General features: G+C 36.5%; 1 protein-coding gene across 7 annotated transcripts in view; it reads left to right on the top strand.

Moving 5' to 3' along the window:
* Positions 1 to 15,866, top strand: part of FER (FER tyrosine kinase) — a 474,202-nt gene that overhangs the window by 309,049 nt on the left and 149,287 nt on the right. For all 7 annotated transcript variants that reach the window (XM_067731395.1, XM_067731398.1, XM_067731396.1 and 4 more), the window contains 3 exons: positions 4,423 to 4,479; positions 12,006 to 12,121; positions 14,792 to 14,886. In XM_067731395.1, coding sequence (XP_067587496.1) covers positions 4,423 to 4,479; positions 12,006 to 12,121; positions 14,792 to 14,886 — 268 coding nt within the window. The remainder of the gene's footprint in view (positions 1 to 4,422; positions 4,480 to 12,005; positions 12,122 to 14,791; positions 14,887 to 15,866) is intronic.

A 15,866-nucleotide genomic window follows, 5' to 3' on the forward strand; every position in this document is an offset into this window, starting at 1 on the left:
AGCATGTGGGATCTTCCCGGAACAGGGCTCGAACCCATGTCCCCTGCATTAGCAAGTGGATTCTTAACCACCGAGCCACCAGGGAAGCCCCATCTATTTTATATATAGTAATTTGTGTTTGCTAATTCCAAACTCCTAATTTATCCTTCCCCACCCCCTTTCCCCTTTGGTAACCATTAGTTTGTTCTCTGTCTGTGAGTCTCTTTCTGTTTTTGTAAAGTTCGTTTGTATCGTTTTTTTTAGATTCCATATATAAGTGATATCATATGATATTTCTCATGCCCTGTCTGACTTACTTCACTTAGTATGATAATCTCTAGGTTTATCCATGTTGCTGCAAAAGGCATTATTTCATTCCTTTTATGGCTGAGTAATATTCCATTGTATATATATACCACATCTTTATCCATTCATCTGTCCATGGGCATTTAGTTTGGTTCCATGTCTTGGATATTGTAAATAGAAGGCACTTAATTCTTTTTTTTTTAACATCTTTATTGGAGTATAATTGCTTTACAATGGTGTGTTAGTTTCTGCTTTATAACAAAATGAATCAGTTATACATATACATATGTTCCCATATCTCTTCCCTCTTGCATCTCCCTCCCACCCCTCTAGGTGGTCAAAAACCACATAGCTGATATTCCTGTGCTATGCGGCTACTTCCCACTAGCTATCTATTTTACGTTTGGTAGTGTATATATGTCCATGCCACTCTCTCATTTCATCGCAGCTTACCCTTCCCCCTCCCCATATCCTCAAGTCCATGCTCTAGTAGGTCTGTGTCTTTATTCCCGTCTGGCCCCTAGGTTCTTCATGACCTTTTTTTTCTTTTTTTCTTAGATTCCATATATATGTGTTAGCATACAGTATTTGTTTTTCTCTTTCTGACTTACTTCACTCTGTATGACGGACTGTAGGTCCATCCATCTCACTAAAAATAACTCAATTTTGTTTCTTTTTATGGCTGAGTAATATTCCATTGTATATATGTGCCACATCTTCTTTATCCATTCATCTGTTGATGGACACTTAGGTTGCTTCCATGTCCTGGCTATTGTAAATAGAGCTGCAATGAACATTTTGGTACATGACTTTTTTTGAATTATGGTTTTCTCAGGGTATATGCCCAGTAGTGGGATTGCTGGGTTGTATTGTAGTTCTATTTTTAGTTTTTTAAGGAACCTCCGTACTGTTCTCCATAGTGGCTGTATCAATTTACATTCTCACCAACATTGCAAGAGTGTTCCCTTTTCTCCACACCCTCTCCAGCATTTATTGTTTGTAGATTTTTTTGATGATGGCCATTCTGACTGGTTTGAGGTGATACCTCATTGTAGTTTTGATTTGCATTTCTCTAATGATCAATGATGTTGAGCATTCTTTCATGTGTTTGTTGGCAATCTGTATATCTTCTTTGGAGAACTGTCTATTTAGGTCTTCTGCCAATTTTTGGATTGGGTTGTTTGTTTTTTTGTTATTGAGCTGCTTGTAAATTTTGGAGATTAATCCTTTGTCAGTTGCTTCATTTGCAAATATTTTCTCCCATTCTGAGGGTTGTCTTTTGGTCTTGTTTATGGTTTCCTTTGCTGTGCAAAAGCTTTGAAGTTTCATTAGGTCCCATTTGTTTATTTTTGTTTTTATTTCCATTTCTCTAGGAGGTGGGTCAAAAAGGATCTTGCTGTGATTTATGTCATAGAGTGTTCTGCCTATGTTTTCCTCTAAGCGTTTGATAGTGTCTGGCCTTACATTTAGGTCTTTACTCCATTTTGAGTTTATTTTTGTGTATGGTGTTAGGGAGTGTTCTAATTTCATACTTTTACATGTAGCTGTCCAGTTTTCCCAGCACCACTTATTGAAGAGGCTGTCTTTTCTCCACTATATATTCTTGCCTCCTTTATCAAAGATAAGGTGACCATATGTGCGTGGGTTTATCTGTGGTCTTTCTATCCTGTTCCAATTATCTATATTTCTGTTTTTGGCAGTTCATTCTAATGGTATGAAGTGGCATCTTATTTTGGTTTGTATTTGTGTGTCACTGACTAGTGATGTTAAACATCTCTTAATGTACTTATTGTCTATTTGTCCATCATCTTTTGTTAAGTATTCTACCCAATTTCCTAAAATTGGGTTGTTTGTTACCTTGTTTTTGAGGTATGCATTCTCTATATGTTTTACATACAAATTATTTGTCAAATATACGTATTGCAAGAATGTTCTCCCAGATTGTAGTTGGACTTTCATTTTTTCAAAAGAGCCTTTGGAGGAACAAGTGTTTTTAATTTTGATGAATTCCAGTTTCTTTTATGTGCTTTTTGTGTCCTGTCTAAGAAATCTTTCTTTACATACTTGGTAATGAAGATATTCTGCTAATTTCTTTTTCAGGACCTTTATAGTTCTGGCTTTTTATTTAGGTTGAAAGACTTGTCATGGAGAAAGAAAACTTCCTCTACCCTTCTAGGTTCTTCTGGCTGGTCTAATAATTAAATTGACATGAGACATATTAACAAGAGAATATCGGATCTAATTTTGTACATACAGGAACCCCACACGCATGAGAAGTTGAATTAGAAATGTAAAATGAGGTATATATGCCATCCTGAGCTAAGGGGTGGGATAGGGGCATGAGACTTCAGAGAGAAGGAGGGTAATTCACAAATAGGAAGAGCAGATGTTTAGTAATTGGATATTTGCCCTGTCATACAGATAGGTCATAAAAACTTATTTCTGGTAATACCTCTTATTATGGGTAAGGCCCCCAATTTAAATTCTTTAAGGGAGAAGTAAAGCTTTGCCTTGAGGCCACAGGGTCTTATTTGCCTTTAGCTCAAAATAATCCACATGCTAAAGTAGCACATCTTGGGGAGGCTATTCTGAACCCCTAAAGATTATACATGTAAACTGTTTTTAAAAATCATTACTGTTCCCCTTGTTGAACAATCAGAGTGTGGTGGTTGAGTGTTTGTCACATGGTGTTTCAGAAGGTAAAGTACTTCAGCTGGCTGTCCAGGACATTTTTAAGCCATAGTTAGGGTGGATTCTTACTTCAAGGTGTTTGATTACTTGTTACAATTCATTCTATAGCTCATAATTATATTTCAGTCTGTGTAATGGGGAAATACTATACTTTAACGTTAAATTTTTAAAAAATCAAGAATAAAATATATCATTCCAGGATTTTCTTTTCTTCTTTCTCTCTTTGCTCCATCCCCTAATTTTCCTTCTCTCCTTTCTCCCCCCACCCCACTTCATTCATTTTTCCTTTTTTTTTTTAAATCTAATATGTCTTTCTAACATTACAGTACTGTGTGCTCTCATAGCTGAGACTTTTTATTTTTTTTTATTTTTATTTTTTTTGCGGTACACGTGCCTCTCACTGTTGTGGCCTCTGCCGTTGTGGAGCACAGGCTCCAGACACGCAGGCTCAGCAGCCATGGCTCACGGGCCCAGCCGTTCCGCGGCATGTGGGATCTTCCCGGACCGGGTCACGAACCCGTGTCCCCTGCATTGGCAGGCGGACTCTCAACCACTGTGCCACCAGGGAAGCCCTGTGACTTTTTAGATGATAAAATATTCCCTAAGTACTGATTAGCTCTTGAGATCACATAATGGGATGTTCTTTTATAATGGCATGTTTGCATCACTGATCTTGTGTACCTTGTGATACTGTAATTGATGTTTGTTGTTTTATTATACTACAGGAAATTACTTGGGAAAGATGTGGGACTATATGCAGTGCAATAGACAGCTATAATTCATGACCAGTTGTGGAAAAATTAGCTCTTAGTAATGTAGTTTGGGTATAAAATAATTCTCTATGATCAAGTGAAGATTGGAAATTTTACATTGCAAAATGAGATTCCCTCATGTACTTATGACACAACATTTTTGAAATGACAAATAATAGCATAGCCTAAGCTTTATCGTGGGAGGAGAGTGCATGCTGTGTTCTAGTTACAGGCATACTATCATTTTGAAGGCTGAGAATTCTGATAGAAGTTTGCTATAATGTAGAGCTTAAAGTTCTATTGTGTGGTAACATTTCTTAAATCTGTTTTATAACCTCTTGAGGTTACAGCTTCTTAGTGTGCTGATTATTGAATGGTCTGAATGCAATATCTCTTAGGTCTATTTGCCACTGCCTCAAATGCATCTTACAGGAACTGCATTCTTTTTTTTCGGTACGCGGGCCTCTCACTGTTGTGGCCTCTCCCGTTGTGGAGCACGGGCTCCGGACGCGCAGGCTCAGCGGCCATGGCTCACGGGCCTAGCCACTCTGCTGCATGTGGGATCTTCCCAGACCGGGGCACGAACCCGTGTCCCCTGCATCAGCAGGCGGACTCTCAACCACTGCACCACCAGGGAAGCCCAGGAACTGCATTCTTGCTTGGGCTAAAAAACTGTTCTTTTTCTTTGCCACAGGATAAGAAATGGGTTCTCAATCATGAAGATGTCACATTGGGAGAATTACTGGGCAAGGTATGTAATCCACTGAGCTGAAAAACCAAATCTTGATAGTGATTGTGAACTCTACAGATTCATTTTCTTCAAAGCCTTTCTTATATTCCAGCACACAGCAAGGCACATTCCCCCATGAACCTAGAAGAACACAGTGCCGTATCTGTTACAAATACTGTGATGTTCAGTGAAATAGAAGTGTGAAAATCTTTGAAAAGTTTAAGAATTATCTTGACTTTTAAGAATATTATTTTGTATATTTTCCTCTGAAAGAACTAAAAGCCACAAAAATTTTATTACAGTGTAGTAAAGCCAAAACTAGTGAGCTGAGATTTGAAAAGAAACTGTGATGTAATAAAAGTTTAAATACTTAATAGTCTTATTCTGTTTGTTTCTGGTTATACATGATAGTTCAGAGAAAATGCAGTACTGCTCTTTGGGATTTCAGAATTGTATATAGAATCACGGTATGTGACAACATGGGACATGTTATTTCAATCTGAAAATTATATGGACAAGGCACATGTTTCAATATATCCATTTTGTAGCTAGCTCTGTTAGTGGTCAGAGGAGGCAGCTATATATGATGAAAGTCTCTTTCTTCCAACGTGGTTGGGAGTTTCTTCTAACTCATTGGCCTTATGAAAGTATATTATAACTAATAATGATGGCAGACATTTAATAATCAAATGGACTATTTGAAAATTTGTTATTTGTTTATAACTGAGTTCCAATAGATAAATATTAACTTCTTTGTCGATGACTTAATTAGTGATGTTTGAATTGAGTTGAGGTTTATAATGCAATATAAAAAATAGTATAAAATCCAGATAGCTAGGGAAATCTATCACTCATACATTTCTGAGTGATCAGTACTAGAATTTAAGGCTCAGCGTTTCAAGTAAAGAAATAAATGATTATTCATTACTTTTTTGATTTAAATGTAAACTTGATGAATTGACAAATTTCCCCTATGTTTTAGTCCTGATATGTGTTGAGAAAGTAAATCCCTGTTGAAACAATCTACTTTGCAGGATTCTTATTATTTTAAAATATCTTTTCCAAATAGAAGCATTAAATTGCTATTGGAAAACAGTTTCTATTGACTGCTAATACTTATTTAGTAAGTAAATTCTAAAGAATTTCAAGCTACAACAGAAGCTGGTGTGTTTATTTCCTCTGTGATATGGCCATAATTCTTAAGGAAATATTTCTTCTTTTTCATTACTTTAGGTAACTCAGTAGCAGTGATTGGGCTAAAAATTATTACAAAGAAAGTAAATTAATTTCCATGAAAATACAATTAAATAATAAGCTATAAATTTATTTATTTATTTTGCGGTACGCGGGCCTCTCACTGTCGTGGCCTCTCCCGTTGCGGAGCACAGGCTCCGGACGCGCAGGCTCAGCGGCCATGGCTCACGGGCCCAGCCGTTCTGCGGCATGTGCCATCTTCCCGGACCGGGGCACGAACCCGTGTCCCCTGCATCGGCAGGTGGACTCTCAACCACTGCGCCATCAGGGAAGCTCTAAAATTAAACCAGTTACTGAAAATAGTGTGTTGAGAAGAGCAGATTTTTCAGTTCTAAGGAAAAAATACTTTCAGTTAAAGAGAAATGGTTCAATTATCTTTGTTTAATATGTGATACATGGTATTTCACATATTAGGAGGAATTTTAGCCGTTGGGTCCTCGGTAAGGTTATTTCAAAGAATAATTGTTTTCAATGACAAGGCAGTAGCATGATATCAGCTTTAATAAATTTTATCATTTTTAATAAAACACTTCAACTTTAGAGACACTATGTAGCTTAATTTCAGCAAATATATTTGAGTTGAAAATGTCATTTAATATTTTCGTTACCTATTCTGAATATTTATAGTATACTGCATGAAAATGCATGAGAAAAATAATTAGCCATGGTTCTTATGTACTTTGGAATTTAGTAGTAGTATAAGGTTGAGATGGGAGCTCTTTTTTTGAGCACTGTATTTCTATAGACTGTACTTGATATATAATTGGTATTCAAAAATATTCATTCCTGGGCTTCCCTGGTGGCGCAGTGGTTGAGAGTCCGCCTGCCGATGCAGGGGACACGGGTTCGTGCCCCAGTCCGGGAGGATTCCGCATGCCGCGGAGCGGCTAGGCCCGTGAGCCATGGCCGCTGAGCCTGCGCGTCCGGAACCTGTGCTCCGCAACGGGAGAGGCCACAACAGTGAGACGCCCGCGTACCGCAAAAAAAAAAAAAAAAAAGAAAAAGAAAAATATTCATTCCTCAAATATTTACTTCTCTGTGCCAGGTACTCTTCTAGGTTCCTGGGATACATCCGTGAACCAAGTAGACAAATATCCTTGCCCTTAATGAAGCTCATATTCTATCTAGCAGGGAAAGACCAAAAAACAATAAACTTAATAAATAAGTAAACTTCATAATGTTAAAGGGTGCTAAAATCCTGTGAAAATATAAGGAATTTAGGAGTGCTATTGATTGGACTTGCAATTTTTAATGGGGGAATCCAGGTAAGCCTTATTAAGATTGTTTCTTTCCAATGAAAACCTAGGGAGGAGCGATTTAGCCATGTGGTTTTAGGCAGAGGGAGTACCAACGCAAATTACATTTGATGAGCAGGAGAGACAGTTTGCCTGTAACCCAGTAAGCAAGGAAGAATAGGATAGAGCAGCAAGTCAGTGAGGTGATGAGAGTATAGATCGTGTAGAGCCATGTAGATCACCGTAATTATCAATACTTTGGCTTTAAATATGTGTGGAAAGGTAAGCTAGAGGATGATTTTGAGTAGAGGAGTGGCATGATCTTACTTTCTACAGAGTCCACTCTGGCTACTGTGTTGAGAATAGGCTGAGTTGGAAGGTTAGGAAGCTATTGTACTTACCTAACTAAAGTTGATGGTTGCTGGATCAGAGGGGATGGCAGTGGAAGTGGTGAGAAGTGGTGAGTTTGGATTTGTTTTTAAGGTTGAACCACCTAAATATCCTGATGCTCTATGCGGGGCATGGGACAAAGAGGGCAGTTGGCATAGGTGTAGCAGGTTTGGGGGGAACAAGATTAGGAGTTTGGGATGTACATATTAAGGTTTGTCTGTTAGACTTCTAACTGGAGATGTTGGGAAAATGGTTGGGTATTAAGTCTGGAGTTTGGAAAAGAGGTGTGGATCAAAAGTACAAATTTGGTAGTTGTCACTTATTTGCTGGTTTATTTAGATGAGTTCAGCAATGGAGTGAGTCTAGATAGAGAAGAGAAGAGAGAGATTGAACCCTGGTCACATCAAAATCAAGAGGCTGGAGAGATGAGAAGCAAGATGATTGAGGTTGAGAAAGAGCAATCTCCTGGAAGGCAGGAAACCAGGAGATAGGATGCCTTAGAAGCCAAGAGAAGAAAGTATATGAAGGAGGAGACAGTGATCAGTGGTGGCAACTGCTGCTGAGAGGTCAAATGGATGATGACTGAGAACCATTGACTTTAACAGTGAAGAGATCCCTAGTGACTTGGCTGAGCGCTTTCTTTAGAATGCTTTACGTGAAAGCCAAACTGAAATATATTTAAGGGAGAATAGGAGGAGAGGAATTAGAGATAGCAAGGATGTAACTCTTTGAAGTTTTGCTACTTCGTGTAGCAAAAGTACATGTGATGGTAGTTTCAGAAGAAATGATTTGTGTGTTGGTTAATTTGAGAGAGGCAGCATGCTGGTTTGCAGTTAGCAATATGCAGTGAAAAATTCAAGATTTTGGAAGGAGATGAGAATTCCTGAAATAATATCATCAAGTAGGTAAGAGGGGATGGAATTTAATTTACAATGGAGCATTGAATTTAATAGCAGCACAGTAGTTCATTTTTTATAACAGCAAGGAATATTGGTAGGAGGGTAAATGTGGGACTGAGAGTCTGGAAGTTCTCTTTATATTGCTTCAGTTTTCTCAATAAATTAAGCAAGATTGTTAACTAAGAATGAGGGTGTGGGGAAGGTATGGGAGCTTTAAGAGGAGAGTCAAAGAGGGGGGAATAGTTAATTAGAAGAATGAGAGTGTGAATGGTCTAGGGAATTGTAATATAATTATTGAGCAGTATTAAGGCCCCCCTAGAGGTTTGTGTTCATGAATTTAAAGTGAAACTAGTCAACATCATTGTGGATTTTCTCCAGCCACATTTAGCTGCATAGGAACAGAGTAGGCCGTGTTGCATTTAATCTGGGTTGTGGATTGATAAGGGAGTTCTACAGATGAAAAGGAACAGAGAAGTTGAGAGTATATAGTAAACAGTTGTTATAATTATTGAGCATGGAATTTAAGCTGAATAAGGAAGAAAACAAGGCTGTTAGGGGGTTATGGACAATAAAAAGTAATAGGGTCTAAAGATTTGGAGGTTCCTATAGGGTCAAAGGATTTTGAGTCCGAATACTAGAGGAAGTAAGCTAGAAAAATAGAAGCCAGCCAGAAGATGGGATGAATGATGTAGGTGTTACAGAGGAGTTGCATTATTGGTGATGGCAAAGTTTAAGGTATGATCATAGAAAATAGGTTGGAACATGGATCACTGGAAGAGAGATGGTCACATAACAGAGTTTTGAAGTGTTGGAAGGATCTTTAAGTGTCTATTGAAATTTCCAAGTTTTAAGACAAGAGTAACACCAGGTACAGTGATCCAGGAGCTCAAATTGTCAACAAATGAGGGAAAATATTTTCAAATGCAATAGCTGCTAGCAACAGTAAGGGGTAGTGGGTATATAATCAAATAATAAAGTTTCAAAGCTAGGGGTTTTTAGGAAAACAGAAGGGAAAATGTTTTGAAAGCAGTGACAAGGAGCTCGATGAATCCTGTATTCCATCTCTCAGGCGGTGGGAGAAGCATAGTGTGTGTGTTGGGGGTGCGGGTGGGGTCATCACAGTTTTAGAAGGCACAGGAAGCTCACCCACCATTTGAGTGTTCTCAAGTGATAGCCAGGTTTCTGTTAGAACAAGAAGGTGAAGAGAAGGACCAAAGAATAGATAGAGATAAAATTTTGATGATGGACCACAAGTTCCAGAAGGCAACTGGAGGTTGGGGACAGAAGGGAAATAGTTGGAGATAACAGGTTGACGAGGAGTCTGCAGAACCTAATGAGAATTAGAGAGGGAGAAATGAGGACCACCAGGATCTTCTGTGAGGACCAACAGAAACATACACAAGAGTCATAATGAAATTTAGCCTCATGGACTTAAAGCCAGTAGCAGAGATGAAGCCGTGCCTGTTACATGGTAGGGAGCAATGGATGTCGTAGGCTTTTTCCTGACCTCTTTGGATGGAGAAGAGGTGGTCCATGAAGCAGAGTCGTTTGTGCAGTGTTTGGAGATTCCTCCCTTGACCACTGTTAACAGAATTGAAGTCTTCTGAGTAATGATTGTTAAATGAAGGTTTACAATTTTCAAATGCCTTGTATGTGCCAAGAACAGTTACATAGGACAGAAAGCATTAGAAAGGTACAAAGGGGCAGTGGGATGATAAGTGTTCAGGAACAAGATGTATAATTTTTGGAAGATCAAGAAAGTCTTCATGAAGGAGGTGGCATAGAAATGAATTTAAAGATTAGTTAGCATGTTCTCTGATTGGAGGTGAGGGGAAAATGTACAGAAGGCATGGCACACCTTTTGGGATCACTAAGTATTTGAATTTAGGACACATGTAGCAGTCAGAGGCTAAGATGGCTAGACAGAGGCTGAGAAAGGAATGGTAATGGAAGGATAGATATTAAATAAGGCAGTGGTATAATCAAAGTTCTGTGTTGGAGAGATTAAGGGGCCGAAGAGGGTGAGGGACTAAGGATGAGATCAGTTCAGGTGAGAAAAATGAGATCTTGAATCAGAGTAGGCTGTCTGAGGTGCTAGGAGGAAGACAAAAGTGTTCCATAGGAAGAATCTGAATGCTTGTAGAGAGTAATGGCCCTAGGAAATGAAAAGGTAATTTAGTCAGGAAATGTCTTCTAGTGAATAAAATGTTAAGTTTCAGACAAGGTAAATTTTAAGTGCTTCAGAATCATTCAGATAAACAGAGGCCCAGCAGTAATTGTGTGTACTAATACCTTCTCTCAGCTCTAAATGATGTGATAATTGTGGGAAGGAAAAAAGCCTTGAATAACAGGGAAGGATATAAAGCTCAAATTTTTCTTTTTCTAGTTTGTGATGAATGTGCATTGTGTTGAAGTTATTGTATGTTTACTTTTCATGTAAGGGTGATCAATCATCGTTTTGAATGAATATTTAAGAGTTGAATATTAGATTTAATAATACTATTCATTATTTAAGTATACTTAAAATATTAAGTAAAATAAGTGTTAATTAAATTAAGCAAATAGTAATTCTTTAATAAATAAATTTATTAAAATACCTATTAGTAAATTTAAATGATTAGTAACATGTAAAATTTATACACCTTGGATCATGTTAAGAGTTACATTGAACTTAGAACCCAAACTCATTTATTATCAGACCTCTAGTTTAGTTACTTGTTACTCAACAATGACAGCATTAAAGCTGATTATAATACAGTGCTTGCACATTATAATTATAGCTATGTAAAAAATACATATGCATACATAGAAAGACTTGAAGAGAATACTCCAAAATAGCTGTTGTGTTAGCTTTATAGATCTTCTCTGTATTCTTTTGTTTCATAACTATAATAAAAATGACTTCAAACTAGAAATAAGGCATTTTAAATCAAAATATGTTCTAGCCATAGAGTAAGGTTAGGAGTTCAGACATTTGATAGAAATGAGCAGTAGCAGAGATGGGTGACACTGACATTTGGGCAAGCACCTCGTTTTCCTTAGTATCTTTCAGGGACTGACAGCCTGCAGCAGTGGCTGTTGACAGTCCTTCATCTGCCTTGGTTCTGTTGCCTCTCATCTAGTGTCTTATTCTCTCACACTCTCATCCAAGTGACATCTGGCTGTGTGGATCAGTACCACCAGTCACCTCACAGAATCTTGGCTTGCTTTATTTGTTTGTTTGTTTATTTGTTTGTTTATTTTAACATCTTTATTGGAGTATAATTGCTTTACAATGGTGTGTTAGTTTCTGCTGTATAACAAAGTGAGTCAGCTATACATATACATATATCCCCATATCCCCTCCCTCTTGCGTCTCCCTCCCACCCTCCCTATCCCCCGCCTCTAGGTGGTCACAAACTTGGCTTTATTTTTAAACGCCAACCTGATAAAACTTAGAGCTAAGGGGGTGAAGGGAACTAGATGGAGTGAAACTTAGGTACTTCTGACAGCATTAGTTTTTCCTTTTATTCTATTTCAGTTTTTTCCAGTTTCCTTTTCAGTTCTCCACAAGCCTCAGTCCCTCAAATGGTTGCTATGTTGGATAGTGTATTTAAAGTTAATTGGTAAGAGCAACATTCCCAGTCTTTATTTCCACTTAAAACTCTGAATAAAGCTAACAGAGTACTTTGATGAACTCAAAACTCATCATTACATGCTTTCCTTGTATTTTGCAAAGGTTTACATGGCTGTCTTACACTCTAAACAATAAATATATTTGTATTTTCAGGGAAATTTTGGTGAAGTATTTAAGGGCATATTAAAGGATAAAACTGCTGTTGCTGTTAAAACGTGTAAAGAAGATCTTCCTCAGGAACTGAAAATAAAATTTTTACAAGAAGCCAAGTAAGTTCTCTAAAGTAATGTAAATATGTATTTATAATATAAGTAAGTGATTCATTAAAACGTAAATTTGAAGATATCTTAAATATGATTTGATGAATTAGAAGTAAGCACTTTCAGGGCCCTCAAAAGTAGGCACTTATTATACAATGTGAAAACAAAAAGTTTCTGTGTGTTTGAGTTAGACTGCAGGTCAGTTAGGAAATCACAGTCAAAAGAACCAGATGCTTTTGAGAACAGTGAGTATTCTTTGAGTCCTTGAAAAATATTGCAGTATTTTTTGCTTTTATCACACGTGCATATACACATATGCATATATGCAGTGTTGTGATTGTCCTTATACTAAGAATATTACTGTATTCTATACATAAAATCCATAATTTAGACATATATTTAGGTATATAATTACATCTTTCCTACCCTCCTTAGATATTATTGCTTGATTCTTTATTCCCAGCTGTTAGCTTTATTTTCTGAGAATCTCAAATTTCTTCTTCAGCTCATTGCATTGTTTCTTTTCTAACTGATCTTTTAGGATGATTTTCTTCTCTTTCTTCTGTTTTAGCTAGAATTTAATGTTCCAACCTGCCAGCCCTATGTTGCAAATAGTTTAAACTCTTCTGTTAGTGGTAAAATCTAATATATACAACAAAACACAAAACAAATGGAAAGGAGCTTTGGATAGAGTGAGATTGGACATATGAATGGGAGATGGATGAGTAGGTGGATAGTTGGGAGGGAGAGAAGGAGAAGGAGGATATATAGATCCATAGATTGGTGGTATAAAGGGAAGGAAGGAAAGGTGTGTGTGTGTTTGTGTGTGTGTGTGTGTGTTGTCTCCATCACTGCATTGTATATAAAATTGAAGTTTTTGGAAAGTGCCATGGGAGAACAGAGGACATGGCAACGAAATAACTAAATCCCGTGGCATAGAGCATCTTGATGTCATTTCTCCATCATCTAAAAATGGATATTTATAGCAATGGATTAAACTAGTTGGGTGCATTTATTAAATATTATCTGTGGAATAAAGTTGCAAACCTTTTTCATGTATATTATTAGCAATTCAGAAAAAATATCCTATGATGAATTTAAAGGTATGCTATCACAATTGAAACTTATAGCCTCATTATTTTAGTTATTCATAGGTATCTTAAGGTATCTTGCTTTCTAATTTGTGGATTTTTTACTGAAAGATAGAGTTTAATTTCTTCTTTTAAAGTGAGACTGAAATTTTATGTTAAAAATGACAATTACGGGGCTTCCCTGGTGGCGCAGTGGTTGAGAGTCCACCTGCCGATGCAGGGGACACGGGTTCGCACCCTGGTCCGGGAAGATCCCACATGCCGCGGAGCGGCTGGGCCCGTGAGCCATGGCCACTGAGCCTGCGCGTCCGGAGCCTGTGCTCCGCAACGGGAGAGGCCACAACAGTGAGAGGCCCACGTACCGAAAAAAAAAAAAAAAAAAAATGACAATTACATCCATGCAAACTCCCAAGTATCCTTTAACAGATAATAAAGCTATATATTTAGCTATTTAATGTCATTTGGATTCATCCTGGCTGTTTTGTGGAATTTCTTTATTAAGCAGTTTTCAACCTAAGAAATGACATTTTGGATTACAGTCAATCATTCTAAAACTTCCTTTTTAATTCCTCATAGAAACTGCAAACTCAGTTATTGACAGAACATTTTCTTTATCTCTAGAATTCTTCCCAGTGTACTTTTTCATTTATTAAATTTATATATTTTCAATCGATAACATTTTTCTTAGAGCTATCTCTGCTTTAGTTGTACATGTACAGCACACATATAAACTGTTTTATCTTTCTCCAAATGAAGTTATTTTTTTCATTCTCCTAGAAAGGAGACTGTGTTTTTTCAAATATGAGTGAATTTATAACTATGTCAGTAGGATAACATGGAAGATCATTTGGTAACAGAAATCATCAGGGTAGACAGGCCTCTGAGGGAATCTAATCTATTTTTAACTCATGCTTGGGGTCCTATAGATGAGTCTATGCTTTTACAGCTCTCTGAAATTCTGCCTTTATCCAAACTAAAACTTCTCTGCCTCAGCTTAAGTCTTATATTACTCACTGTTTAACCTTCTGCCAGTTTTCTCAAAACTTCTTGAGTTTTTACTATTTTGAAGTTGATCATGATCATCAAGAGAGTATGTATTGTGAAGTCTAAATATGAAGTGATTACTCTATAGCATTTACCAATATGAATCGTTCTATTTTTATTTGTTTTAAATGAAGTATATACATAAAATAAAACAAAACAAAAAGATGCTGCCCTAACAGCTTACAGGTTTTGGTCCACTAATACTTTCCAGCTTTTGTGAGGGTGGCTAAAACCAGATTCTTTGAAGGGAGTTCTGCATATTTTGGACTAAGTAAGTTATTCCTGTTTAGCATGCTTATTACCTATTCAGAGTAGATAATAATTTTTAAATGAATATTTAACTGAATAAAAACTGACTCATTTATATCTATATTTTGCCAAGATTTGTCAAGACATATACATCCCATTTATCATAATTTGGGTTCGTACTAAAGTTTTAAAAATTGTGTTGATTAAAGTGCATTCTGCTTGTGCACACTACTCATGATCATAAATTAATGCTTACAACTTAAATGGTAACTATTCTTATACTTCTCTTATCCAGAATTCTCAAGCAATATGATCATCCCAATATTGTCAAACTTATAGGAGTTTGCACACAAAGACAGCCTATCTACATAATTATGGAACTGGTTCCAGGTAATATGATTTTAGAGGTTTCCTCAATGACGTTTTAATGTCATGTTTTATTGCTTTTATATGTTTAGTCTCTTTGATTTCTCCTTGTTAAGTTTCCAAGGATTTTGTTTAACATTTTCCTGATGATGAAGAGCTTGTACACATACTTGGTATTTTTATAGTCTATAATACTTGCCAGTTTCTAGAAAGTGTCAGCCAACCTTTGTAAGAGAAGATATATTATTACATTGCAGTTACACATGGAAATTAGTTATATATAATCTTTCGGTGAGAAAGGCTATTTAGATAAATAGTCTACTTAGGTTTGCTTTATAATAATGAAAGTACTGTCTTGTATTTCATTCATTGTATATCATTTTACAAGTACATTACCATACATCCTTTTGTTTAGTTGTATATAATAATATCATAATGTTTTGGGTCACAAACTATGAACTTGTTTGATATGTGGACAAAAAAAAAGGTGATCTCTCTAGGAATTTGTCCTTTTATTTCTTTCTGGTGACTTTTAACACCTCCAGGTATTTTGGTTAACTACTTTTGCCAACAAACAAGGATAACATCAAACTGATACCGTGTTATCTTTATTTTTATTGTACATCTTTCTGTTGTAGAAAATAGAATCAGAGGTAAAATATGACCTTGATAAGATTTATAAATACAGTATTTAATAACTGAAAAGGATTTGCTTTGTTACCTTAACTATTCATTTTACAAGAAGAAACTTAAAGGAATATAAAACATTTTTCTAACTTTAATATACATCACATAAACCTGATATTGTAGATTGCCCATTAAAAACTTTTCACATAATTCTTTCATTATTAAAGGTTAAATTGGTCCAATTTTACCATGCTGGTTTGATTGTTATTGGAATATTTCTTTATTACCATATAACTGAAGGATTCCTAGATCATAATCATTTTCATCCTCAAATGGCAATATATATTTGCATGGTTTACACTATTTACGATTTATAT

This window comes from Pseudorca crassidens, chromosome 3, assembly GCF_039906515.1.
Source record: "Pseudorca crassidens isolate mPseCra1 chromosome 3, mPseCra1.hap1, whole genome shotgun sequence".
Taxonomy (NCBI): Eukaryota; Metazoa; Chordata; class Mammalia; order Artiodactyla; family Delphinidae; genus Pseudorca; species Pseudorca crassidens.